The 25831-nt window shown below is 34.0% G+C and overlaps 3 protein-coding genes and 1 pseudogene across 3 annotated transcripts; 3 read left to right on the top strand and 1 right to left on the bottom strand.

Moving 5' to 3' along the window:
- Positions 1–7574: 7574 nt before the first annotated feature.
- On the bottom strand, positions 7575–8672 carry LOC104769324 (uncharacterized). Its single transcript, XM_010493502.2, has one exon. The coding sequence runs from the start codon at positions 8521–8523 to the stop codon at positions 7873–7875; it is 651 nt and encodes a 216-aa protein (XP_010491804.1). The 5' UTR covers positions 8524–8672; the 3' UTR covers positions 7575–7872.
- Positions 8673–12954: 4282 nt separating this feature from the next.
- On the top strand, positions 12955–15894 carry LOC104772206 (uncharacterized; annotated as a pseudogene).
- Positions 15895–17818: 1924 nt separating this feature from the next.
- Positions 17819–20045, top strand: LOC147918462 (uncharacterized). The gene is made up of 5 exons (XM_087505812.1): positions 17819–18363; positions 18561–18690; positions 18787–19074; positions 19210–19434; positions 19647–20045. Exons 1-5 carry the CDS (start codon positions 17819–17821, stop codon positions 20043–20045), a joined length of 1587 nt encoding a protein of 528 aa, XP_087361938.1.
- Positions 20046–23500: 3455 nt separating this feature from the next.
- Positions 23501–25137, top strand: LOC104769323 (uncharacterized). Its single transcript, XM_010493501.2, has one exon. The coding sequence runs from the start codon at positions 24415–24417 to the stop codon at positions 24904–24906; it is 492 nt and encodes a 163-aa protein (XP_010491803.1). The 5' UTR covers positions 23501–24414; the 3' UTR covers positions 24907–25137.
- The last annotated feature ends 694 nt before the right edge of the window (positions 25138–25831 follow it).

The raw sequence follows: 25831 nt of genomic DNA, 5'->3' as shown, positions 1-25831 counted from the left end.
AACTAGACATAAACCTAATTAAATTGCTGTTGTATTCATCTATCAAAACTAATGATTAGCAATTTTTGTTATTAGTTATACAGAACTTCAACTATGCAGTTGTTATGTTTTGTCCTATGTTTCACTATTTGTGAAAAAATAAAGACCAAAAGAGTAAGGAAAACTTAGTGTATATACGTAATTGTGTGCTCATAATAACACGATCCCTTCTTGTGGTTATTATACTCATAATGTGGTGCCCATAATATATATATAGACTTACTTTTGTGTCCTAATATTTTCCTCGATATATATGAATGTGAAATGCATAAATTTTCGTCCCAGCGAATCTATGAAATTCTCTTACTTATATGTCCAATTTTTCTTGGTATATGAATGTGAAACGCATAAATTTGCGTCCCGAAGAATCTAGAAAGATTCATAACAGCCCTTAATATTATACGCATAAAGTTCAAAGCAAAAAAATACCCTTTTATGATAATAAACACAATCTTTTTAGTGAGTGGTTGTAGATTATCTAGGAACACGGAGATGGACTATGAGCTACAAATAAAAAAAGGACATGAAGAAAACAACAATTTGATAAGAGTGTGTGGATAGAAAGATTTGAATCGTCAAGAAGAGAATCAGAAACTCACAAAAAGAATGTGAACGAGTTTGAGAATTAAAAGAAAAGACAAACTGAAATTGTGCCATGCATAGCCTTAAAAACTGCCGAAACATAGATAATAGAAAAAAGAAAACAAATAAATCATTTTGTGGTTTCTGATTGTCACATGTAGTGTCTGAGCATTGGCTCTTCTCTAGCTAAAGCCTAAAGTTAGAACTTAGAAGAGTTAATTACTCATCTTAACGAAAGCGTGTGGGCCAGACTCATCACTCATGTCTCGTTTTCCTATCTCAACTGCTGTCTTAATTGGTAATCACTTTCTTTAACTGATAGTTTTTTATTCGTTTTATAATTAACGATGTAGTTAACGTTGTTTAAGCAAAAAAAAGAAACATTTAACGGATACAGTCTGGTTATAGAACTTAGCGGTAGTGATTGGAATATAGTTGTAAAAGTCATAATACTTCCGTTTCACAAAAAATGTCATTTTGACATACCTTCTTTGTTACAAAAAGAGTGTCATTTTATATTTTCAATGTTGTTTTAAAAGTTAAATTTTTTTTTTTATCCCTATAATTTGAGCTAATTAATTAGAAAGAGAAAAATTTTAGTGCATTTGTAAAGGGTAAAATAGAAATTTAGATAAATTTTTTAATTTGTGTGCATTTACGTCAAAATGACATTCTTTGTGAAACAGAGGGAGTAATACACAGCTAACGACCTAGCGTGCTTAGATATAGGTTTGTTCTAAAAAGTCAATACATGATACATGATAAAAACCACTGTAGTTGAGAATTCATCAAAGTTAAAAAGTCTTCAGTTTTATATTTTACTACAACTATAGACAGTCTATACAGTAATGCAGTTATGCAGGTAATGCAGGTGAGAGAGCAAGGTGAATACATTTCGAACATAAGAGCATCATTAGCAGAGAACAGCCTCATCGTTACTTAACAAAAACAAAAAATTAATATTTTAATATTAACTAATTAAAAACTGACAGGTGTTTAAAATGTAAGAGAACCGTTGCTACCTTGGGTAACTGCAGCAACGTTCCTTCCTTTTTTTTCTCTTTTTTGTATTTTTTATGAACTTTTATTAAAAGAATTTAGGGAAGTACCCACCACTAAAGATGATCTAATACCCCGAATAGTTTATACAGTAATGCAGTTATGCAGGTGAGAGAGCAAATACATGAGCCCTGCCTCTTGCATTTAATTGTAGTCATAATTACTGAAACGGTTGATGAGAATTAATCACATTGAAGAGCATCATGTGCCTGCGTCTCTCTCTATCTTTTAATTTTGCTATATATAGCTAAGATGTCACATTTGAACCGAGGTGTTGTTATGTTGAACAACAGAAAGTTTTTTTCAAATATTTAGGTCTCCCCCTCGATCATTGAACTGCCGTTGTTGACCATCCTTCAAAATTTAATTTATTTCGGAATAAAGAATAAACCAAATTGATACTATCAACTTAGAAACCATCAAAAACTGGATCCTCAACTCAACTGAGAGTTGACCAGAAATAAACGATTGGAAACAAAATAATAATAATAATCATAATGCATTTGAAAACTGATTTATTGATTAAATAATAACTAGGCAAGATCCTGTGATTAAAGCACGGATCAACATTTTAAAAAATAATTATAATAGAATAATAAAGTTATTATTATATATTTTTAAAAAAATTATTTTGTTTAAGATAAATTTATTTTTAATTGTTCTGTAAATTTATATATGTTTTTTTGAATACAATAGAATATTATAGTATTTTATTTTTGACTTATATATTACAGTTTGGTATTGTTTGTTTGTTGTATTTGCATCATTATTTTATGAAATATGAAGTATTAATTTTAATATTAAAATTATAAACAAATGAAATTTATTAATTTATTAGCTATATAAATTTAGATTTACCAATCCGCCAATGTGAAAAATAAAACACACATTTTATTTTCATAGATCGAGTAATATACTTTTGTTTTTAAAAATTCAAATCACAACATATGTAAAAAAAATCTGCATTTTATTAATCATAAGTATTATATAAAAATTCTAAACAATTTGTAAATAAAATAAAATAAAGATGATATGAGAATCATAATTTGAAAATTTAACAAAATATTTGAAATCTTGTTATTAAAAATAATTATATTGACTGCTTTGATATAAAATCTTAGTTTTTAAAATTCTGATTTGTTTATATTTAAAAAAAAAAACTATTTTTTAATTTTTGTCGATAATTTATTAAAGAGAAAAAATATTTTTTCAACTAATAATTATTTAAAATCAATGGCATGACAATGTAAAACTAAAGAAGAAATAAACTCTATTATATTAGCAGTTAATTTTTATTTTTTATTTTTTCAAGTACAAATTAGTTTTGATTTTAATAGATTTCTTTTATTTTTCTAGTTTTTTATATTTGATTTGTCAGCTTATTTTTATTAATTATATTTATTTAATTAATTGATTAATCTTAATTAAAATTTTCTAATGGCAATTAAATGTAATTTTTTACACATTTTAAAGTTAGTTTCATATTTGTACTTCTCAATTAATATATTAGGATTGTTCAATGATCATTTTCCTACTAATCAGAATGAGAAATTATATACATGATTTTTTTGCCACTATATTTTGTAGGACAATTTTTTGTTTACTAAGCAAATAAACCGTTTGAACATGGAACCAAACAGAACAGGTTTACCCTACGAAATAAATATAAGGACCCTTGAATTCCTTTATACTGTACATCTTTTTTTTTTTTGTGAGAAATTACTTTACACAGTGAATAAACGTATATAATGGACTTGAAACCAAAATCCTAAACTTGCCTGTCAAGCCTTCTTGTGTTGTCCGTTCTATAGTTAACCAAAACTTCAAAGAGAAGATTTCGTTTGGAATTCAATAGTTACAAGCCAAAGGAAAAGGGACAACGCAATAGGTCGGTTTTGGAGGAAAAGATATTTGATACTATAATAAAGTCATTAATATAGCATATGGTCCTTAGTCCATAGTCATCCCCTTTAACAAAGTCGGTTTGACATACGAAACAAGCTTTAACCTCGCATACGTGTCAGAAGAGCAAGAGTACAACAATTACGTGTGATTAGAGTGTGGAAGACTTGAGAAAATTCATCTAGTGACTAGTGTGATATTTATTTTCAAACTAATAGTAATATAGATTATAAACGAGCTGTTTTGGTGTTACACGCTCTATAGTTATAGTGATCGATTGAACAACAATCTCCGACTTGTCGTCGCCCCACAGGAATGCCAGCCAGATAGAGAGTTTTGAGCTATGAGACTGTCACTATATTTAATCTTTTAAAAATTTTAGAAGCTAATTTTTTTTATTTTTTGTAAAGATTATCAAATAAACTATATACAACAAAGTAACATGTTGAGGGTTCAAATTCTGACAAGTACATAATTGTCAAATCTGTCTCGTAGTACATACTAACATACGAAAAAAATTACCATGCACGATGGTAACAATTGATATCCAAGGTTCAATTCTGATGAATCCGGACAAGTGTTATCCTTATAAACTGATCAAATATTAGTTTCAGTTTATGCTTTATCATGGAGGTATCGTGGAAGTAAACATATAAGAATTTTAATTTGGAACTTGGAATTTATCAAAATGGTTCAGAAGAAAACAAAAATAATGGAAAGGAAAAGAAGACAAATAATGAAGTTGGAGATAATAAAGAAAAGAATGATCAAGTTGGTTGATCTCCCACGCTTAGGACACAAGCAATCCTATCTTGAGAGTCTTTTTCAGGAATTTCCAATCCGCCACGCAAAATACACTCACTTTCGTCATTTTGTCTGACCTCAACTCACCAAATGAATGTTACAGATTAATTTAATATCATCATTCAAAGTTAAACACAATTTAATATTATCACTTTTTAATTCTCCTGAAGGGTGTTTACGAGAGAAGCCATTTAAAAATAAGCACGTCTTCTCTTCGGTAAGGGTCGACACGAGATTTGAAGTCAGAAGTAACGCTTAGAGGAGGATAATAATTTTTAAAACTCAATTAATTATGAGCCAACAAGATGGATGTATTACTTAATAGTACTGCTACGTATCTCTGCAAATCTATTTAATTATGGTACAAGCCATTCTGTAAAAAATTTAAAAATCATTTTAAATCAGATGGAAATCTTAGTTTAATTACAACCTCTCTAATCAATATCTTCCATAATTATGGAAGATGCGTCCCTACTTTATTCTTTTATTTCTGTTATCAAATCTTAATGAGTTTGGTTTCCACCTCACCTAAATCCGCTTTCACGCGTAAATCTTATCGTTTTGATACACATTCATTGTTCTAAGTCTTGCAAACAAATTTGTGATAATAATAATGAATATATACAGTGTTACTATTAACATGTATATCTATTTATATATATGAATGTTACAACCAAACAATTATAATTGGCAAGTAGTCAGCCGACCTCTATGGTGTCACTATGAATTGAACCAAATTTGCGAAAAGAATAATATCAGTATAATGAAAAATAATTTAATAAATCAATAATTTAACAATATGATGGTAGCATATACTCTTCCAGGTAAGGAAGACGTGTATCCCATCTTTTATTCCACTTTTTCCTCTTTATAATTTGAAGGATCTTTATATTTCACTATTTTCTTCATCTTATTTTTTAGGTACAATTTATTGCTTTTGCCTCTTATAAAATTTACAAAAAAATATTAGTAGTAATTAGTCGGCCAATGATGTCACTGTAAATTGTTGAATACATGCATTATTTTTTTTCAACTACCATTCTCAATTTACAATATTTTCTTATCTGCCATATATATTAAACTTCAACTTGTTCAGACATTTTGAGAAGTTTAGGTGGAGACGAGTCATAATAAAACATATAAAATCTTTACAAAGAAAACAAAAAAGATCCCACGTATGACACTGAAAAGTGAAAACTATACAAAAGGACCGTTATACTCTATACTTAACCGAATCGTCTGTAGTCTGAGAGTCTTCTCGTCCCATTTTGAGAACGGCCGAAGGACGAACATTATGCGGAAGTATAGAGTATGGGCACATGACATGAAGGTTGTTCACTCGGTTAATTCCAGTAATTGTAGTAACATACCGAAACAGAACGAAGGTAAACCGATCAAAACCCGAAGGTATTCGTCAAATCGGAAAGGATCATAAGTCAGGTCGAAGTTTGTGGTCGCCAACGATTCTCTAGTCATCACTAGCCGACCTTTTTCTAACAATAAAAAAGTGCTATTCAAACAAATAAAAACTCAATTGTTTCACATACGACATATTACAATGTGGGTCAGGTCAGGTCATCCATCACCAAATTTACATAGTTTTTGAATGAATCGCAATTTTAAAACTTAATACGCCAAAAAGATTCTTAAATAAATTACCTCAAAAAATTGTTACGAAAATAAGTCGAAACTGGGGAATATTGGTTTAGGATTTAGAAAAATTTTAATGACTTTGTGTTTTTTAAAAAATCATAGAAAATTAGAAAGTAAAAATGAATGGATTCTATAAGAGATTGTTTAAGAAATTATTTAAAATAGCAATATTCCTAATCTTGTAAAATCTTTCATAAAATCTTGCTATTTGATGAAAGAGCTTTTATGACTTTTGTTATGAAGGAAATGATATAAAATCCTAAATCAATAACACAAAATTTGAATTCATTAACAATACAAGATTCTTTAGTTTTAATTGAATAACATAAAACTTTTAATGATTTTATAAGACTCTTAATCCAATAACACTAGATTTATCAAGATTTTAGATAACTTTTTACAAATCCACAACTAATAACACCAAATTTTTAAAGAGTTTTTAAAAGTTTTGATTGAATAACAACATATTTTACATAACTTTTAAAGTCATTAAAATTCTTTATAAATTCTAAACCAATAAACCCCTTAAATAATATAATTGTTACGAAAATATTTGCAAATCTTTTGGCAGCAAGTAATTTTTTTTCTTCTTTTTTTCATCATAATTATTTTTTTTGGTGAACATTCAAAAACTATATATCAACGTAGTTTTAAATAAATGATTTTTAAAATAGCAATATTCCAGGACGCAGAGGAATATGATCGAAAATAGAAGCACAATCTTCCAGATCAGGAAACCGTATCTTTGCATTTCACCTCTTACCATTTTTTTCTTCTCATTTCAAACATTCCAATTTTTACCTGTTCATGAATCCAAGGATTACCAATTTCATATATGTAGTTTCCATATCTACTCCTCTAATTATATATTCCATGTTTCAGTCGTTTTGTAATTTGGTCAGTCACCTTCCTCTCTTTTTAGTAGTCCCTCTTTTCCATTTTTTCCTGATTTTTAACATTTCCATCCTAACGTCAATATTGTCTTCAGTCAATGCTTTCACTCATTTCTTTCCTATATACGATTTAAAACTTCCATTTTTTTTTTTTTTTTACGTCCAAAATCAAAATGTAAAAGACCTTTTTCCACGTCTTTCGTTTTGTAATTTTTCTGTATTTAATTTTCCGTTTTATCTCTCTCTCTCCTCAATTTTCATGTCCCGGTTAGTCAAGTTCTTCAAACTCCATCAATAAACGCAACCTGCAAAAAAAAAAAAAAATCAAAATGCTAATTACGAGAAAAACATAAGCAAATTACATAAAAGAAATAAAACGAAAAAAAACATACCTTAACACGACGAACAACGCATACCTCGAAACTTAACGTAACGCTCCTAAACGGAAAAAACGACGACGGTCAACGGAAAACACGAACGTTGACTTGACGGAACACACACAAAAAAACGCAAATCTGATGAACACAGACCACAATCGATATGTGAGAAAACGAGAAAACGAGAAAATCTCAATTTGTTCTTTATGCAAAATTCAATTCAGTTCTTTTGATTTTCGATTTGTATGTGTAATTAAGAGAAAAAGACTCCGAACACTTTTTTTTTTTCCTTTTTTTTTCTGGGTTTGTTTAGAAGAGAAGAGAGACCAACAAAAAAAAAAACAGCAAAATCAGAAGAGTATGTACAATGCATTATCGCATCTTTGCTTCACCCAACAACAACTAAAAAATTATGATGAAGTGTGTGTTTTCCTTTTTCTTCCGTTTTACAAGATTCAGATCTATCTCCTCCAGATTCCAATCTCCGATTGCTTTCAGAACAAAGACCTCTTCGCCGGATCTACTGATAAGAACAAAATCAAACCAAACCTGTAAAGATCAGATCAATCAGCTTTGGCCATGGATGAGAGCCGACTAGGACGAGGCTGATACGCAGCTCTTCTTTTCAAATGATGAGAAGAAGGTCGAATCAAAGTAGTCAAAGCTCTCCTCACCCACTCTCCTTCAACACCACCGATTCTCACCAACGAATTAGTCATCGCAGATCTACGCATATTCAATCCGTTCGTCGTATACGACGCCGTGCCTTGACCGTGAGGATTCGCCACGTTCTTGTGTAAACTACATCTGAAAGATCCAGGATGAGTCGTCGGAGAACACATACACCTCCTCCTGGATTCTGAGATCTTCGGTGGTTGATTCTTCGAAACGGAGATCGATCGGTGGTTCGTTGGTGATATAGATCTGCTGTCTAGAGAATAACGAAACGACTGAGACATCATCGGTTGAGCTGTGTAGAGATTCACACGAGTCAGCGACGCAGATCGGTGGTTGGTGTTTTTGTCGTTATGATGATGATGATTGCTGAAAAAAGCTGACGACGGTGATGAGAAGCTGGAACTTGTAGATGAAGCGAAAGCTGATGAAGAAGACGACGGAACGGCTCTAGAGTAACTACCGCAGAATCGACCTCCTGGTGATTGCGAACGAAGCACCGGTCCGTTTGACTTGGTCCGTGACGATGTAGTCACCATGGTTTTTTTTTTTTTTTTTTTTGAGAAAGTCAAATTGAAGAGAAGAAAAAAAAAAGTCTCAAGGTTGAAGAAGAAGAAGAAGAAGGATTTTAGGGGGCAGTAGCTCTTAAGAAAGTGCCTAAGGGAGGTTGGTTCGGCAAACCTAGCGAGTCTCAGGAACCAAATTTATAGCAAAAGCTTGTTCAATGGCATTTATTGTAAATATTTGCAAAGATTTTGACCATTTTCGATATTTAGGTTTGGTTTAGTCAAAAACTTAACCATGGTTAAGCAAACTTAAATATTTTTTGGGGGCTTTTTTTTTCTCTCTCTTTTTGTAATTTTAATATATATTTCGGGTAGAGGCGGTTTCGAAAAGAATCGGGTTCGGAATCAACGGCTGAGATTGAGAAATCAAAGAAGGAAAGCTTTTGTGGGCAGTTTAGAAAAAGCTGACACGTATTATATAGACTAAGAAAGATGTCAGCTCTTTGTGGTTATATTTTATTATGGACTACGTTTAAAATGCACAATTTGCCCGTTGTTTTGCCAAGAGCCGGATTTGTGATTTCCAATGGTTTATTTTTGTCGTCACAATCCAATGTTTTTCTTATTTATAACGGTATTGATTTAAAACATGTAACAACTTTTGTGTAAATTTAGGCTAATACTAATTGAGATTTTACAAATAAAAGCAAACTATGTATAGTGTATATTAGTACAAATGTGTAATACAGGTCACTATTACTTTGTTTAGTGAAGATTTTTTTTATAAGTAAATTCCAACATGTTTTTAAATTTTAATAAGTAAATTTTAATTATAATAGTTTGATGATTTACGAAACTTTTTGTAATTTTAGATTTTGTACTATTGGCAGATATTTAAAGCTAAATACTTTCATTTATCAAAATTTAGCACTCTATTGATCTTGTTTGTTTGTTTGTCTAAAAAAGTGCCTTTGGTCTCTATATATATCTTAACATCAAATTTTAGTTGGTTTAAACAAACATCGCTAATATTAATTAGTTGTTGTTTTTGGTTTTTTTTGTTCACCAATATTAGTCGCTAATATCTAAAAGTAGTTGCTAATGACCCAGCAACATCAATATAGAAACCTTATAAATAACATGAAAGGTAAAATATATAGAGTTACATGCATCTATGATCTAATCTAACTGATACCATCGTATAGTATAGCTAGGTTTGCTGGTTTGTGTCTTTTCTTTTTTTGAATGTACACTGGATTGTGTCTTTTCAGGATGGTTTAATATGTTGGAAGAGGAAAATAACAAATTCACTACAAAACAATAAAGGGGCCAAAGAGAGAGAACTTGACATACAGCTAGTTAATTTAGAAGCCAATACTAATCGTCAGTTCGTAGCACTTTCAACATTTCGTATTATGATGAGTGAGTGAAATGTATTTGAAACACAAAAAACAGATATAAAAATGGTTAATCAAGCAAAAACAACGAGGGAGAAAGTTCATCAACATGTGATATTAATTTTGCAAAAGTAACAGATTAACATATTCCAACAACTTTTCACCTCAAACCTACTGGTCAGTTAGCCAAACTCTTGTTTGGGCTTAAAAGCAAGGTAACAACCACAACGAATCTAGAATTTAGTATAAAGTTGTTACGGTGGAGGAGATCCATGCAACAATGCTTCATATTTGACCTAAAAAGTCCCTATACAAATTGATGGAATCATGGAACACTACTTGGATGTAACTAGAACATATGCTATCATAAAGTACAAATTTTTTTCATTTCTCTGCATATATAAAGAATTTGACCATAACTCAATCATAGTACTATATGTTTTGTCCCATTGCAATCTCAACCGCAAAAGATGGCAGATTGTTTATTATGGTGTAAGTGTAAAATATCATTTTTAGGTGCATAGAATTAAAAGAAGATTACCAGCCAAAATTAACTTTAAAAACACGGTTTGGATAGAAGTTGAGCGCTTTACGGTTAGAAATAATTGTAAACTTTGCCCAAACTGAATCTGGCAAATTGATATCTACAAGTTAAGTTGAAATTAAGTGGATGCTAATGTATGGTGGTTATATGATAATTACGTTAACATCGTTAAGTTTTGGAAATGGATGATACTGTTTTGTCATTCACCAATGATAATAAAACATACTATATCAATTGAAAAGCCTCTAGACCAGTGAGCTATTTTTTATTAAACTTTTTCCATCTTCTTGATTAATCCACATTTTACATTTTTCACAAATGTTAAAATTAAATTTACGGTTTATATAAGAATACAACAACAACAACAAAAATTAATGGAAAAAGTTTTTGAATTATTGGTTAAAATTAGGTAGTAAAGTATTTTCCAAAATTCTGATTTAACGTTTAAAGAAGCTTTGAAAGCAACTATTTACGTTTTTCACAAGTGTTAAAATTAAATTTACGGTTTATATAAGAATACAACAACAACAACAAAAATTAATGGAAAGAGTTTTTGAATTATTAGTTAAAATTAGGTAATAAAGTATTTTCCAAAATTCTGATTTAACGTTTAAAGAAGCTTTGAAAGCAACTACTAGGAATCATATCAAATCTTAAGCTGCTTTTGTTCCTAGCTCAAAAACAAATTCAATATACTATTTATTCACATTGCTCAAAAGATGATACATTTCTAAGAAAAGAATATATCAAAAAGCATTTTCATAGCCATTTAAGCATATACTAGTAAAAGGGTTATGAGAAGCTTAAGTGAGATTCGTTGAAGAATATAGTTAAATGTTGGTTTTGGACTTGGTTTCATAGAAGTCCAATTTTAGGGTGATGTAAGAATCACTACAAGAAAACATGCCATTTGCGACTACCATTTGTGACTGATTGTTTAGTCGCAAATATTTGCGACGGTTTTGCGACTATTTTATTACCGATTAACGACCATACACAATACGGAAGTAAAACCGTCGCAAATTTATGACGAAACATTACAGTCACAAAAACGTCTCACTTTTGCGACCGAATACATACTCTTTTGTAACTGATGTTATTTCGTCGCAAAACAAGATGCATTTTGTGACTAATTTGCAACTGCGATTTTGGTACGTGAGTGCCGTCGCAAAAAAGTCGCAAAATAGAGACTTATTTGCAACGACTTTTTGGAGTATTATTTAGTAGCAAAGTCGTCGCTGCATGTCGGCAAAAAACGTTGAGAATGTGGGAGATATTGTACTCAACTTTTGCGACTACATTGAAAACGGTCGCAAAAGAGTCGCACCATGTCGGCGAAAAACGTGCTTAACGTGTGTTAGGTGTACTGAAATTTTGTGACTACTTCTATAATAGTCGCAAAACAGTGGCAAAATTTCTCTTATATATATGCCACCACTTCTTCTTTCATTTACATCGACTCTAAAGAGAAAGAAACCAAAAAAAAACGTGAGAAAGAAAAAAAAAATCTAGAGGAAGAAAAAAAAAAGAGAGAAAAAAAAAAGAGAGAGAAAAAAAAAATAATAATGTGGAACAATCCTTCAAGAGCATGGATGTACAATCGGATCGATCCGTTCACTAATCATATCTCATCGGATTATTCGGCGGGAGTTGAAGAGTTCATTGATTTTGCCTGTAGCCATGCACAGAATAGCAGAGGTAGGTTTTACTGCCCTTGTGTAGTATGTCACAATTCGAAGTCTTTGAAAGCTGCCTCTGTTTCGAATCATTTGCTAAGTAGGGGGTTTATGCCTAACTATTATGTATGGTATGAACATGGTGAAGATTATGATGTTGTTGGGGAGGGAACTAGTAGTCATTATGCTAATAATACAGATTATGCTAGTGCTAGTGCACCAATAGGATTTGATGGGGAGAATATATATGCTGGGATGGTGAATGATGCATTTCATGGTTCTGTACCATATAACGAGTATCATGAACATGAAAGTGGAAATGATCATGTTCATGAACAACCCACCCAAGAAGCAAAACGGTTTTATGATATGCTAGCTGCTGCAAACATGCCACTGTATGATGGATGTCGGGAAGGGCAGTCGCAGTTATCGTTGGCAGCTCGGTTCATGAACAATAAGGTCGACTACAATTTGTCTGAAAATTGTATGGATTCATGGACAGGACTGTTTACGGAGTATTTACCAGAAGGTAATCAGGCAACCGGTTCATACTATGAGACGGAGACTTTGATGCGAAAGCTAGGATTACCGTGTCGTACATATGATGTATGTATAGATAACTGTATGCTCTTTTGGAAAGATGATGAGAAGTTGGAGCATTGCAAGTTCTGCGGCAAACCAAGGTATAAGGCTAGTGAAGGAAGAACAAGAATACCGTTCAGTAAGATGTGGTATTTACCGATTGCGGAAAGACTGAAGAGAATGTACCAATCTGATAAGACTGCAGCTTTTATGAGATGGCACGCTGAGCACAGCTCTGAGGAGGGATTAATGTGTCATCCTTCAGATGCGGCTGAGTGGAAGAATTTTCAGCAATTGCATCCCTCATTTGCAGCAGAACCGCGCAATGTTTATCTTGGATTATGTACAGATGGTTTCAATCCTTTTGGGATGTCGAAACACCATTCATTATGGCCAGTGATATTGACTCCATACAACTTGCCTCCTGGGATGTGCATGAACACAGAGTATTTGTTTCTGACGATTTTGAATTCAGGACCGAATCATCCACGAGCTAGTCTTGACGTTTTTCTCCAACCATTGGTCGATGAGTTAACAGAGTTATGGTATAATGGAGTGGAGGCATATGATGTGTCCTTAGATCAAAATTTCAACCTTAAAGCTGTCCTTTTGTGGACTATCAGCGATTTCCCAGCATATGGCATGTTGTCAGGATGGACAACACACGGAAGATTAGCTTGTCCAATTTGTATGGACGATACAAATGCATTTCAATTGCCAGCTGGTAGGAAGACATGTTGGTTTGATTGCCATAGGAGATTTCTTCCTGCTAATCATCCAATGCGAAAGGATAAAAAACACTTTCTCAAAGGCAAACACGCAGTGAACGACTATCCACCGCAATATTTAACGGGTGAACAGGTCTTACATGAGCGTATAAGAAATGCCGAGCCGCCAAAGACTTCTGACTGCGGAGGAAATGGGCATGAAAATAAAGTGGATGGTTATGGAAGTTGGCATAATTGGCACAAAGAAAGCATCTTGTGGAAGCTCCCGTATTGAACCGATCTTAACTTACGACACAATCTTGATGTGATGCATATTGAGAAAAATATTCTCGATAATCTCATGTACACTGTTATGAATGTGAAAGACAGATCAAAAGACAATGTGAGGTCCCGATTGGATGTTGCAAGATTTTGTGATCGAAGTCAATTGCATGTTGATGCTGGTGGGAGAGCTCCTTTTCCTATTTGGAGATTGAGTGCGAAAGGGAAAAAAAGCCTACTTCAATGGGTCAAAGAAGATGTTAAATTTCCAGATGGGTATGTAGCTGATTTAGCTAGTTGTGCAGATATCAAGGATGGAAAGTTTTCAGGAATGAAAAGCCATGATTGCCATGTCTTTATGGAACGATTGATTCCATTTGTGTTTGCAGAGTTGTTACCACGTGACGTCTATCTTGCAATATCAGGTAAAAATGGAATATATATATATATATATATATATATATATATAGCAATTTAATTTTAGATATATGTCAAATTAATTAATGATTTTATTTATATATTGTAGGGATTGGATCATTTTTCCGTGACTTATGCAGTCGATCATTGGAGATAAGTCATGTCCAAGTCCTGAAAGCGAATATTGTGATGATTTTGTGCAATTTGGAGAAAATATTCCCACCTTCGTTCTTTGATGTCATGGAGCACCTTCCTGTACATCTACCATACGAAGCCGAACTTGGTGGTCCAGTCCAGTATAGGTGGATGTATCCCTTCGAAAGGTTTTTCAAATGCTTGAAAGGGAAGGCGAAGAACAAAAGATATCCAGCGGGATCAATCGTTCAATCATATATTAATGATGAGATATCATACTTCTCAGAACACTACTTTGCTTCAACCATTTCTACAGCTAGTAGAAGGAGGTATTTCATACTTACATTATAATATATAATGGTCTTTTAAATTAACATGTAAGGCTACTTAAAGTTTTAAATATTTTTCAGGTCATTGCGATATGATGCGGGTGAGGTTCCTGTATATCTAGTACCCGTACCAGATATATTCACTCAAATCGGTCGTCCTAGTGGCCAAGTTACAGAGTTTTGGCTGTCTGATAAAGATCAAAAATGCGCACATGCATATGTATTGCGGAATTGTGATTACTTTCGTCCCCTAGAGAGGTATATGTTTCAGATTATTTTTATACCAATTTCTCTTCAATATATTTATGGATTAATTGTCTTCTATATGTTGGGAAAACAGTGTGTTGGACGATCAAATTTGGTATGAATATCCAGAACTCACTGATGATGAAGTCACATCGAAAAGAGATGAAGATTTTAGCGATTGGGTTTGCCAATATGTAAGTATATGTAAATAGTTTAATATAAAAAAAATATTTTAATGAATGGGTTCACTTCCGACAATTTATATTTATTTCTTCTGTAGGTGTCTACAATGAAACATATCCAAAGTTTTCCTCCATGGGTTCATGAATTGGTTGATGGTCCAGAAAACAAAGTCAAGTCGTGGCCCATATATTTTACCAGAGGTTACATGTTTCACACGCGTGAACACGGACAGACGAAAAAGACAATGAATTATGGGGTATGTGTCCGAGGGCAAAATTATTCTGAAGCATCTATGGAGGATGATTTTTTTTGGGACCGTTGAAAACATAATCGAGCTCGAGTATCCTGGGATTATTAACCTAAAGATAACACTTTTCTACTGTGACTGGTTTGACCCAACGGTTGGCAAAGGTATCCGCATGACAAATGGAGGCATCGTAGACGTGCTTCCGTCAAGAAAATACCGAAATTACGAACCTTTTATTTTAGGTTAAGTTTCTTTTCACTAAATATTTTAATTAATTTACTATATAGGTTCTCAAGCTAATTAATTAATATGTTCCGTTTCTTTATATAGGTTCTCAAGCTGATAAAGTGTGTTATCTGTCATATCCATACACTAAACGACCTCGCAAATCGTGGCTTACAGTGTGCAAAGTTAATCCGAGGAATGTTGTTCAAGGGAAGTTTAACGATGATGATTTGGTTATATTGCAACAAACTGTTATTGAGGCAACTCCGACTTTGGTTGAAGAAATCATCATTGAGAGTTTAGTCGACGAGAGTCATCAAGATGAACCAATCGATTTTGAGATAGAAGATGGTGAAGGAGAAGACGAATTTCAATGTAACTTGTCAACATCCGAAGATGAAGATGAAGATGAAGAACTTGCATATGAAGACTAAATGTGCATCTGATTTGTAAAATATTGTCTCTATGTTTAAATCAAATAAACTTATTTCAATTACATACTCTTAATAGCTTGATTAATCTGGAAATTTGCAAGTAAAATTAGTATCTTAAAGTAAAATATAGTCACAAAAGAGTCGCACATTAGCGACCGTTTAGTAACTAAACAATATAGCAACGTTTCGCTTTGCAGCCGAGTTGCGACTAATAAGCTCCTACTGTGTGAAAATCAAACTTTTAAATTGACTAGTAAAATATAGTCACAAAAGAGTAACACTTTGCCACCACTTTGCAACTGTCTTGAGACTGCTTTGCAACCGAGTTGCGACTAATAAGCGACTAACACCTGAATTAGCAACGTTTCTGCGACTCTTTTCCCACTCTTGTTATTTTTGTATCTTAAATTTCATTTTTGAGATGTATGTACATCCTTAGATATACATTTATACTTGTATTTGACTGAATTTAGACCCTAAAACACTTTTAAGGTCATAAATTTCAATGTTAACAATGAATACATGCATATGTTCTAAAGCCATCTTTGTAAAAAACATGACACCATGGAAGAATGTGTAGGACTTTAGGAAAATGTAATTCTTATGTTTTAAAAGCAATGTTTTACATACTCTTCCTATTTTATATACTCTTTACTACTACTATGAGTGATGTATGGATGCAAATAAGCTCCTACTGTGTGAAAATCAAACTTTTAAATTGACTAGTAAAATATAGTCACAAAAGAGTAACACTTTGCCACCACTTTGCAACTGTCTTGAGACTGCTTTGCAACCGAGTTGCGACTAATAAGCGACTAACACCTGAATTAGCAACGTTTCTGCGACTCTTTTCCCACTCTTGTTATTTTTGTATCTTAAATTTCATTTTTGAGATGTATGTACATCCTTAGATATACATTTATACTTGTATTTGACTGAATTTAGACCCTAAAACATTTTTAAGGTCATAAATTTCAATGTTAACAATGAATACATGCATATGTTCTAAAGCCATCTTTGTAAAAAACATGTCACCATGGAAGAATGTGTAGGACTTTAGGAAAATGTAATTCTTATGTTTTAAAAGCAATGTTTTACATACTCTTCCTATTTTATATACTCTTTACTACTACTATGAGTGATGTATGGATGCAAATAAGCTCCTACTGTGTGAAAATCAAACTTTTAAATTGACTAGTAAAATATAGTCACAAAAGAGTAACACTTTGCCACCACTTTGCAACTGTCTTGAGACTGCTTTGCAACCGAGTTGCGACTAATAAGCGACTAACACCTGAATTAGCAACGTTTCTGCGACTCTTTTCCCACTCTTGTTATTTTTGTATCTTAAATTTTATTTTTGAGATGTATGTACATCCTTAGATATACATTTATACTTGTATTTGACTGAATTTAGACCCTAAAACATTTTTAAGGTCATAAATTTCAATGTTAACAATGAATATGTGTGAAAATCAAACTTTTAAATTGACTATTAAAATACAGTCACAAAAGAGTAACACTTTGCCACCACTTTGCAACTGTCTTGAGATTGCTTTGCAACCGTTGCTACTGTTTTTGCGACTGTTTTGCCACCCTGTTTTGGCGGTTTCTGTTCCCACCAATAATTTTGTGAAATTTGTCCAATTATTTACGCGTTTTTTTTCCCCCAAAATTTTATACAGTGACCGCTTTGCGACTACATTGTGACGTCGGTTCGTTAATAACTAGGCAAAACACTTATACGCACTTCTTATTTCCTTTGAATACTCGATCTAGGGTTTTTTCTCTCAAACCTCTTCACTCTCCTTTTCTCTCAAACACATCAAGCTCTCCTTCTCTCTCAATCTCTCAATCTCTCAATCCTCTATCTCTTTAAATCTTTTTCTTCTCTCTCTCTCTCTCTCTCTCAATCGTCGATCTGATGCCTCCTAAGACCAAGGTTGCTTCCAGAGGTCGCGGTGGCAGAACCGCCAACGGTGTCCGAATCTTCAGTGGTAGCAGATCCTCTTCTCATTCGTCTAACCCTTCTGAACGCACACACTCTGCGACACAGTCTGCAACCCATTCACATCAAAGTCGTCCTTCACAGTTTCCCCCGACAAACCAACCGTCGAGTAGTCATCCACCGTCGAGGACAAACCAACCGTCACTTCAACCGTCGAGTAGTCATCCACCGCGGAGGATACTTACACCGCCTCTGATTCCTCAACAAGCGCCTCTTCCTGTTCCTCACCCTCAACCGCCTCCGATTCCTCAACAAGCGCCTCTTCCTGTTCCTCACCCTCAACCGCAACCGGAGCTTGTTCCACAGGGAGATAACGGCGACGAAGCAAACGAGGAAGAACAAAACCCTAATCAAAATGTCGATCACTACCGAGATCTGTTAGATGGTTTGCTAGCTCTTCCAGGCCGAGAACATCTACCACTCCTGTCTCAGCATCCTATCCCTGGAGTCGAAACTCTATGGTATAAACACTCTCTCCTCTTGTAATTTTTCTTTAAGTATACTCGGTTGTTAGTTGTTGTTGTTTGATGTTCAGTAATCGGTTGTTTGTTGTTTGTTGTTTCTTTAAGTATATTCAATAGTTTCAGTTATCGGTTTTTATTAGATGTTCAGTAATTGGTTCATATTTTCAAGTAGACTTACTCAGTTAATGTAACAGGTTTAACCGGCACAAAGGAAAGCTTTCTCGTGTCATTGCTGGAATCTTAAGGAGAAAGTTTGATGGGCCTTACTACAGTTGGAAGGTTACTCCACAACACATTCAAGAGCGATACTTCAGGACATTTGCGGTAAGTCAAATTATAGTTTTGACAATGCTTTAAACACTTAACTCTATATATATAAATTGGTCAATTTGCTAACTTAAATGTTTTGTGTTATTGTAGCGGAAATATAATTGGGATATCGGGATTACTGAGCTTGTTAAAGAAGGTTTCTTGAAGATAGCAAAGAACAGGATGAAAGGCATTGTCAGTCAAGTTAGGAGGAGTGGTGTACAACCACCATGGATTGGTGATAAAGTATGGCCTATTATGTGCGAATATTGGAACACCCCTGATGCCATTGAGAGGAGTGAGAATGCTTCTCATTGCAGAAACTCGGACCGTGGAGGCCTTGGAGTGCACAAACACTTAGCTGGTCAGAAATCATATGTACAAATTCATCAAGAAATGGTAACACTTCTCTTTCCATCCACTTCACCTCAAAGTTTTTCTAATGTTTTCACAATTTAATGCTCTCACGGCCACTTAAGCTCCTAATGTTTTTCTAAAATTTTCATAATTTGATGTGTTTCACTATCATTGTAGGAGGAAGAGCTGGGGCGTCCTGTATCACTGGTCGAAGTGTTTCTTAAAACACACACTCGGCCAGATGGATCATTTGTAGATCAAAAAGCCAAACAAGTTGCTGAGACCTATGAGAAGACCATAGAAGACAGACAAACTGACACGGACATTGATGGTCCAGATGGTTCAGAGAGTTCAACACATCGAACTCTTTCCCTTGAAGAAAGAAATGAGATCTTCCTTGAGGTAATTCATTTGTCTTTTGTGTGTGATTTTTCTTTGTCAATTTTGGTTTCTTAATGTGAATGATGATTGATGTTTATTCTTAGATTAACAGTCTCCTGGTTTTCTTAAAATTGTTTAATGAGCTATGCTTAGGAACCTAGAATATTTGATGTTGATTCTGCATTTAGTTTTCTGGTTTGTGCTGATTAGCGAATGTTTATCTTTTGGTTTAGTGTACTCAAACAGATAACAGAGGTAACCCATTTGGCCTTGGATCACTTGTTGAGACACTAAGGAAAGGAAAAAGGAAAGAGAGTTATGCGAGCTCTTCTGCAGCAACTCTTGCGGAGCTTCAAGATCAACTTCGGCGCAAGATATCTGAACATGAGTCTGAGAATGCACGACGTGATCAGGAACACCGAGAGTCTCAAGCTGTGATCAACAAGCTTGTCCTCTTCATCTCTGAAAAAATTCCTGAATACTCAGCTTTTACGGTTCCTCCTCCTGCAGCCACCCAACCAGCTCTCGCGCCTACAACCACTCCACAACCCATCGATGGAGGCACCATACCACCCTCCAGTCCAGCTGCACAAACCCCTACCTCTAATACTTCTTCCAACTATACTTTCTAATTCTCCTTTTCTTTATGTATGAACTTGCTTTTGAATATTGTTTCTTGGATGTTTAGGATGATCTTTTTGTTTTGGGATGATAAGTTTGCTTGTGTGGTAGTTTCAATCATCATTCCTTTTGATTATTAGCATTTGAAATTCCCAAATTAATCACAATTAGGATTGCTAAAACGTTTCTGATTTGTGACTAAACCAATTAATAAATGTGACTCTTTTGTCACTATACCAATTCAAATAATGAAACTATTTTGTGACTAACACAATTCACAAAATGTGACTATTTTGTGACTAAACCAATTCACAAAATAGTGGCAAAATAGTTACTAAACACGAACTCCTTAGCGACTACAAAAACAGTCTTAACATAGTCGCAATACTAAACGACTAATTTGCTACTCAACTGCTACTAAACTAAAACAGACTTTGCAACCCTTTTGGGACTAATAGGTCGTCCTTAATCCGTCGCTAAACCCAGACTCCACCGTTAATCGCAATACGGTCGTAAACATACGACTGTTATATGTAGTCACAAAACTGTCCCTAAGTAGACTTTGTTGCAGTTTAGTCGGAAATGTACAACTACCAATTATAGTCACAGTGTCGTCGCAAATATACGACTATAAAAAAGAGTCTGTAATCCGTCGCAAATAAGCGACCATGTTGTGACCAACATATTTTGCGACCGTTTTTTTGCGACCATCGAAAATAGTCGCGAAGTAGTCGCAAAACCCTTATTTACGACTAAAGAGCGACTATAGTAGGAGTGGCAAATGGCCTGTTTTCTTGTAGTGAATCTTGGTTGATCTACTAGATGGAAAGGCGATTAATCTAACACATCTCCTAAATTTGGTTAAGATGATTAAGTACTGAACAATGAATATGCTGATAAATTAGCAAAAAACAAACTGTCGTGTTTTTTGAGTGGATGCGACTATTTTGTGATCAAGATAGTACAAACTCGCAAAATTGTGTCGAGTACAGAACCCATATGGTGTAACACAAGTAGTACTGTATACAACCACTTGATAAAATGTTAAAAACTATATTAAACATATATATATATATATATATAATGGTACGACGATTGTAACGGTTAATTTAAAGTTTTAAACGAATCTAGGAAATAAAAAATAAATTAAATAGTCGTAGATCACAATAATGCGGGGCACATGGAGGTCGTGTTGGGTAAGTTAGGGACAAAACAGTTATTTTGTATGGTCGGGATCACAGAATGTGATAAAGCAATAGGCTACAACACTCACACCACCTCGTCCACATTACTACGACACGTATAGTTTCGTCTCACACGTGTCCAGGCTTATCCTATCATCATAGCAAATCCAATAGACAAAAGTGTTAAGCTGGTGATCCAATGTCTGACACTGGATTAGAGTGAATGTTGGATTTATTTAACATGGTCATGGTCATGGTCTGGTCGTGGTCATGTGATTATTCTTTCTTGTTACAATCCAAAAGTCGACTGCTTTCATCTCGGTTCAAATATCTTTGAGTTTTTTTTTTCTTTTTCTTTTATGTTACTAAAAGAAAATCTATATATTTTTGAACTCCAAATCTGATGGCGAATTATGGTGGCGAGATGTTTCAACATTTTTCTTTAACAAAGTATTTGTTAAATTGTTTTCTTTTGGCGAGTATAAAACGTGTTAAAGTCTTTTTCTAATGAAAAATATTGTGTTGATGGCTCGACGCCAATGGTAAAGACTACTAAAGTCTAAAGCGCAAAGACTGCTGATTATTTCTTGGAGCGAGTTTGGGATTCCCATTACAAAGAATAAGATGCTTAGTTTACTCGAGGATATTTTCATTTTAATAAAGTGGGTGTAGCAATGATGTAGTACTAGCATCCAATACTATAATATATAAATTTCAATAATGATGATATTATTCTGATTTGCCATTTTTTCTTCTCTATCTCGACATCTGTTTGTAGATTTGGTTAATCAATTACCATCAACTAAAAAGGAGACATTTGAATATCTTAGTATTATGTTATCTAAGAATTCCAGGAATCCTGATTATTTTATATAAGTTATTTTTACCATTAATGTATTCTTTTTTGGAGGGTTAAAGTTTTAATCATATCAATATTGACTCGTCTATTAATTAAGTTTTTTTAATATATGCAGCAATTTTAGAGAAGTGACTATGAAATTTTAGTTTTAACCATTTGCACCCAAGCTAATGTTGGTTTTAACCATGTTAATATCGATCTTTATTACTGGTACCCATTTGGATCATCTTATGCATATACTAAATCCTAAGGCCTTATTTCCACCGGGATACATGCAGTGAGCAGTCCAGACTTGAAGTCTTTAACATACTAGAATGATTACTAGTAAAAAGAGTTAAAACTAGAATTAACAAATATTGATGAGTATAGTTTATACTTAACCAGCGATCTTTTCAATATAGTAGAGGCTTTCTTTTAAAATTTATTCCTTCAATTTTTTTTTTGTGAATATAAGTTGGACCATTTTTCTTTGCTTTCATCACAAATGGGAGAAATATAGAAGAAAAAAAGCTTTAAAAATCTAATTTAATGTATTTGTAAAGAACATTAATTTAAAAATAAATATTAAAACCCCACAAGAAAGATTGTTCGTAGAGACATTAGTGATAAAGAATGTAACACACACACAGAGACCCATACCAACCCAACTATACTCCATAAATTGCATTCATCATTGACGTTTTAAGAGATTAGTGGAAACTGATATTAAAAGATTCCCGATACGGTTCATAAATGCGATGATATACAATATGTTGCTGTTACAAACTAATAATTAAACATGAATGGCCACTTCAAATAGGGAACTGGAGACCATGATGGAGTCATGGAGATTCCTCAACTCATCCGCTCGCCAATAGAAGAATACCAAGAAACTTTAATACTATTAATGTGTACAACATAGTATAAATTATTAATTTGCGCAAAGTTTTGTAATATGCACTAAAAAAAAACTTTGTTGCATGTTATAGGAGAAGCATTATCTTCTGCTCAATATACGACAATATAAGGTGTCTGCAGACTGCAGCAAAAACCAAAAAAAAAAAATAGTCAACAATTTTTTATTTGGAACCATGAACATTGTTTAACACAAAAGAAAAAAAAAAAAGAACCATGAAAATTTGCTAAAAAAAAATTGGGTATGGGACCAGAACCCTTACGGCCTACCCTAAGAAATGGGCCAGTATGGGCCACATACAATTTCAAAAAAAAAATCTCAAGAGGTAGGAGCATAATCTAGTAGCCTAAAAGGAATACATGATTCTGTGAAACTTTGGTTTCAGAATTGTGACAGTTTCTAAATCTTTGAATCTTCCTCATCTTGACACGAGTTTCATTCTTTTTGTGCGTGTGTTTGTGTGTTATGTTCAATTTCAAGAAGAAACACAGTACAAAAAAATAAACTAAAAACGAAATTCACCTTTTCATACATGGAAGTTGATAATTGAATTGTTTGCCCTACAACACCTTCAAAAAATATCAGGGTTTAAAAGAAAAAAAGCGAAAGAAATCCAGGTTATAATTGTTATTCCATTCGTTTATAAAGCTCTTTTTGATTCTGTTATAAACCATAAGAGACTGAGAGGTCGCTTGTAGAGGGAAAGATACAAAGAAAGGAGCATTCTGAGAGGAAGCTTTCAGAGTTGACTCTAGGGTTAAAGAATCGCACCAAAATCTGCTCAGTACATTACTTAGTGGCTACTTCTCCGAACGATTCTAGCCTTCTAGGATCAATATATTGCATTCTACACAACACACACCTCAAGATGAAGAAGGCTACACTCAATATTTTGGGTAAAGGACCACCACGATTCTCTAGTAATCATGCAGGTGTACATTCTCTCAAAAGTCTCAAAGATATTGGTTAATGCCTTGTGAAATACTAATAATTCTCTAAGTTGGTAATCCTTTCAACCAGCTAATTTCAAATCTTGGTCCATTTAAGTTTCCCTTGCTCTTTTTTTATATGTTAATGGCCACTTGGGATTCAAGATGTGAGCAAACAAACTGGGGGCCAAACTTTCTCAACCAGCACATAGACTATACTATTAGTAAGACTTTACTATATTTATACAAGTTGCAATTTTTAGTTATCCTGTGGAATTTTTTTTTCAAACACACAAAACAAACGCCATAGAACACGCGGATCGGGCCCAAAGCCCACGCATCAACCACGTATTTTAATTATCTCTTTCTTATCCTATTTATTCCCCTCAGACTCATTCTCTTTCTCTCACTTTTCCTTTTTTTTTTCTCTAATTCAAGAAACCATTTTAATTTTTCCTCTCTTCTTCTTTACAATTTCCTCCAAGGAAACAATTCTTTTCAAGATCAAGAAAAATGTACAACGAATGCAGCTCTCCCTCCACCGCAAGATCAACGACGACGAGAGGAACTAATAATCACAGGATGAGATCTCCCATCTGTTGTTTAGGAGCAAACGCTGTGGTTGAGCCAGAAGCGATGATGATCGGAGGAGGAGGAGGAGGAGGACCAAGAACTCCAAGATCTCCTTACGAATGGCTCAAATCCACCGCGCAGGAGCTAGAGCTTAGAGATCGGTGTCGCCGCGTGAAGTCACGTATCAAGGTTACGTCCCGTAACAACAATTGTGGTTATAATAATTGTCATCATCATCATCATCATCAGAGACATCATAGCCAGAGTTATCCTGGAGATTTTAGTTATGATCCGTTGAGTTACGCGCTTAATTTCGAGGATGATGTGAGAGCTTCTGATGACGACGGTTCTTTTCCGAATTTCACGGCGAGGTTGCCTCAGTCTCCGGTGACTAAGACGAGATCCGCCACGGTTGATTTGATCTCGTTTTGACGGTTATGTTAATACAAAAATATTCTAAACAAAAATATTTTTCGTTTTTTTTTTTATGTGTGTTTGACGGTGGAATGTAACTGTTCGCCGGAGAAATGACGTACGAATATGACGTCATCTAATATGTAAATGCTGCTCTCTGTCTCTCTCTCTCATTGGCCATATTGATTTGATATACCTGTATGTAAAATCGATGTGTGCAAATAAAAAGAATCATTTTCTATAGTAAAATTTCGCCCTGGGAATTATAACCGAACCGATTTGTCCGAACCGAACCGATTTGTCCGAACCGAACCGAGATTTAGACAAATCGGTTCGGTTAGTGTTGCTTTGTTCGGTTCAATCGGCACAAGTTGTGCAGAGAATTCGGTTATGTCATTCGGGTCGGTTCGGTCGGGTTATCCGAACGGTTAACCGATAACCGAAAATTAAGGACACTACTATAAATTCTTTCTAAACCTAATAACCCTAATTTTCTTTTTGTTTCACTCGCAGCCTCTCCCACCAAAGAACACGAAGACTCACCACCAAACATCGAATCTTCTTTCATTCGATTCACCATTCTTCTGTTATTCTTCTTCTTCTTCTTCTCCTTCATCTTCGATCTACTTCTTCTTTGATCTTTTTCTCCTTCATCTTCGATCTACTTCTTCTTTGATCTTCTTCTCTTCACCTCGTCGCTGCAATAGCCCATGATGGTTTCTTCTTCTTCCGCCTTCGTCGCTGCAACAGCTCAGACTCAGGAGTGAACTGCCGTTGTAAGCAACCGAAGTATGAGAGAACCGCCGCCGTCTACTATCGGAGCCAGAGTAAATCGCCGCCGCTGCATGCCATCTTTTCAGAGAAAGAAGAAAACCCTAATTGTTTTATTTTATGGGTTTGTATTGACGGGCCTTTTTTGTTGGGCCTTTTTTAAACTAAAATG

This window comes from Camelina sativa, chromosome 20 (genome assembly GCF_030686135.1).
Source record: "Camelina sativa cultivar CO46 ecotype springtype chromosome 20, ASM3068613v1".
In the NCBI taxonomy this organism is placed as follows: Eukaryota; Viridiplantae; Streptophyta; class Magnoliopsida; order Brassicales; family Brassicaceae; genus Camelina; species Camelina sativa.
Note: the sequence above shows the minus strand (reverse complement) of the source record. Positions and strands in the feature narration are given on the sequence as shown.

Excerpts from the sequence above, each read along its gene's own strand:
- LOC104769324 (XM_010493502.2), bottom strand. The coding sequence starts at position 8,523 with ATGGTGACTACATCGTCACGGACCAAGTCAAACGGACCGGTGCTTCGT.
- LOC147918462 (XM_087505812.1), top strand. The coding sequence starts at position 17,819 with ATGCCTCCTAAGACCAAGGTTGCTTCCAGAGGTCGCGGTGGCAGAACC. Across the intron at positions 18,691-18,786 it reads GATACTTCAGGACATTTGCG|CGGAAATATAATTGGGATAT; the intron begins GTAAGTCAAATT and ends GTGTTATTGTAG. Across the intron at positions 19,435-19,646 it reads GAAATGAGATCTTCCTTGAG|TGTACTCAAACAGATAACAG; the intron begins GTAATTCATTTG and ends CTTTTGGTTTAG.
- LOC104769323 (XM_010493501.2), top strand. The coding sequence starts at position 24,415 with ATGTACAACGAATGCAGCTCTCCCTCCACCGCAAGATCAACGACGACG.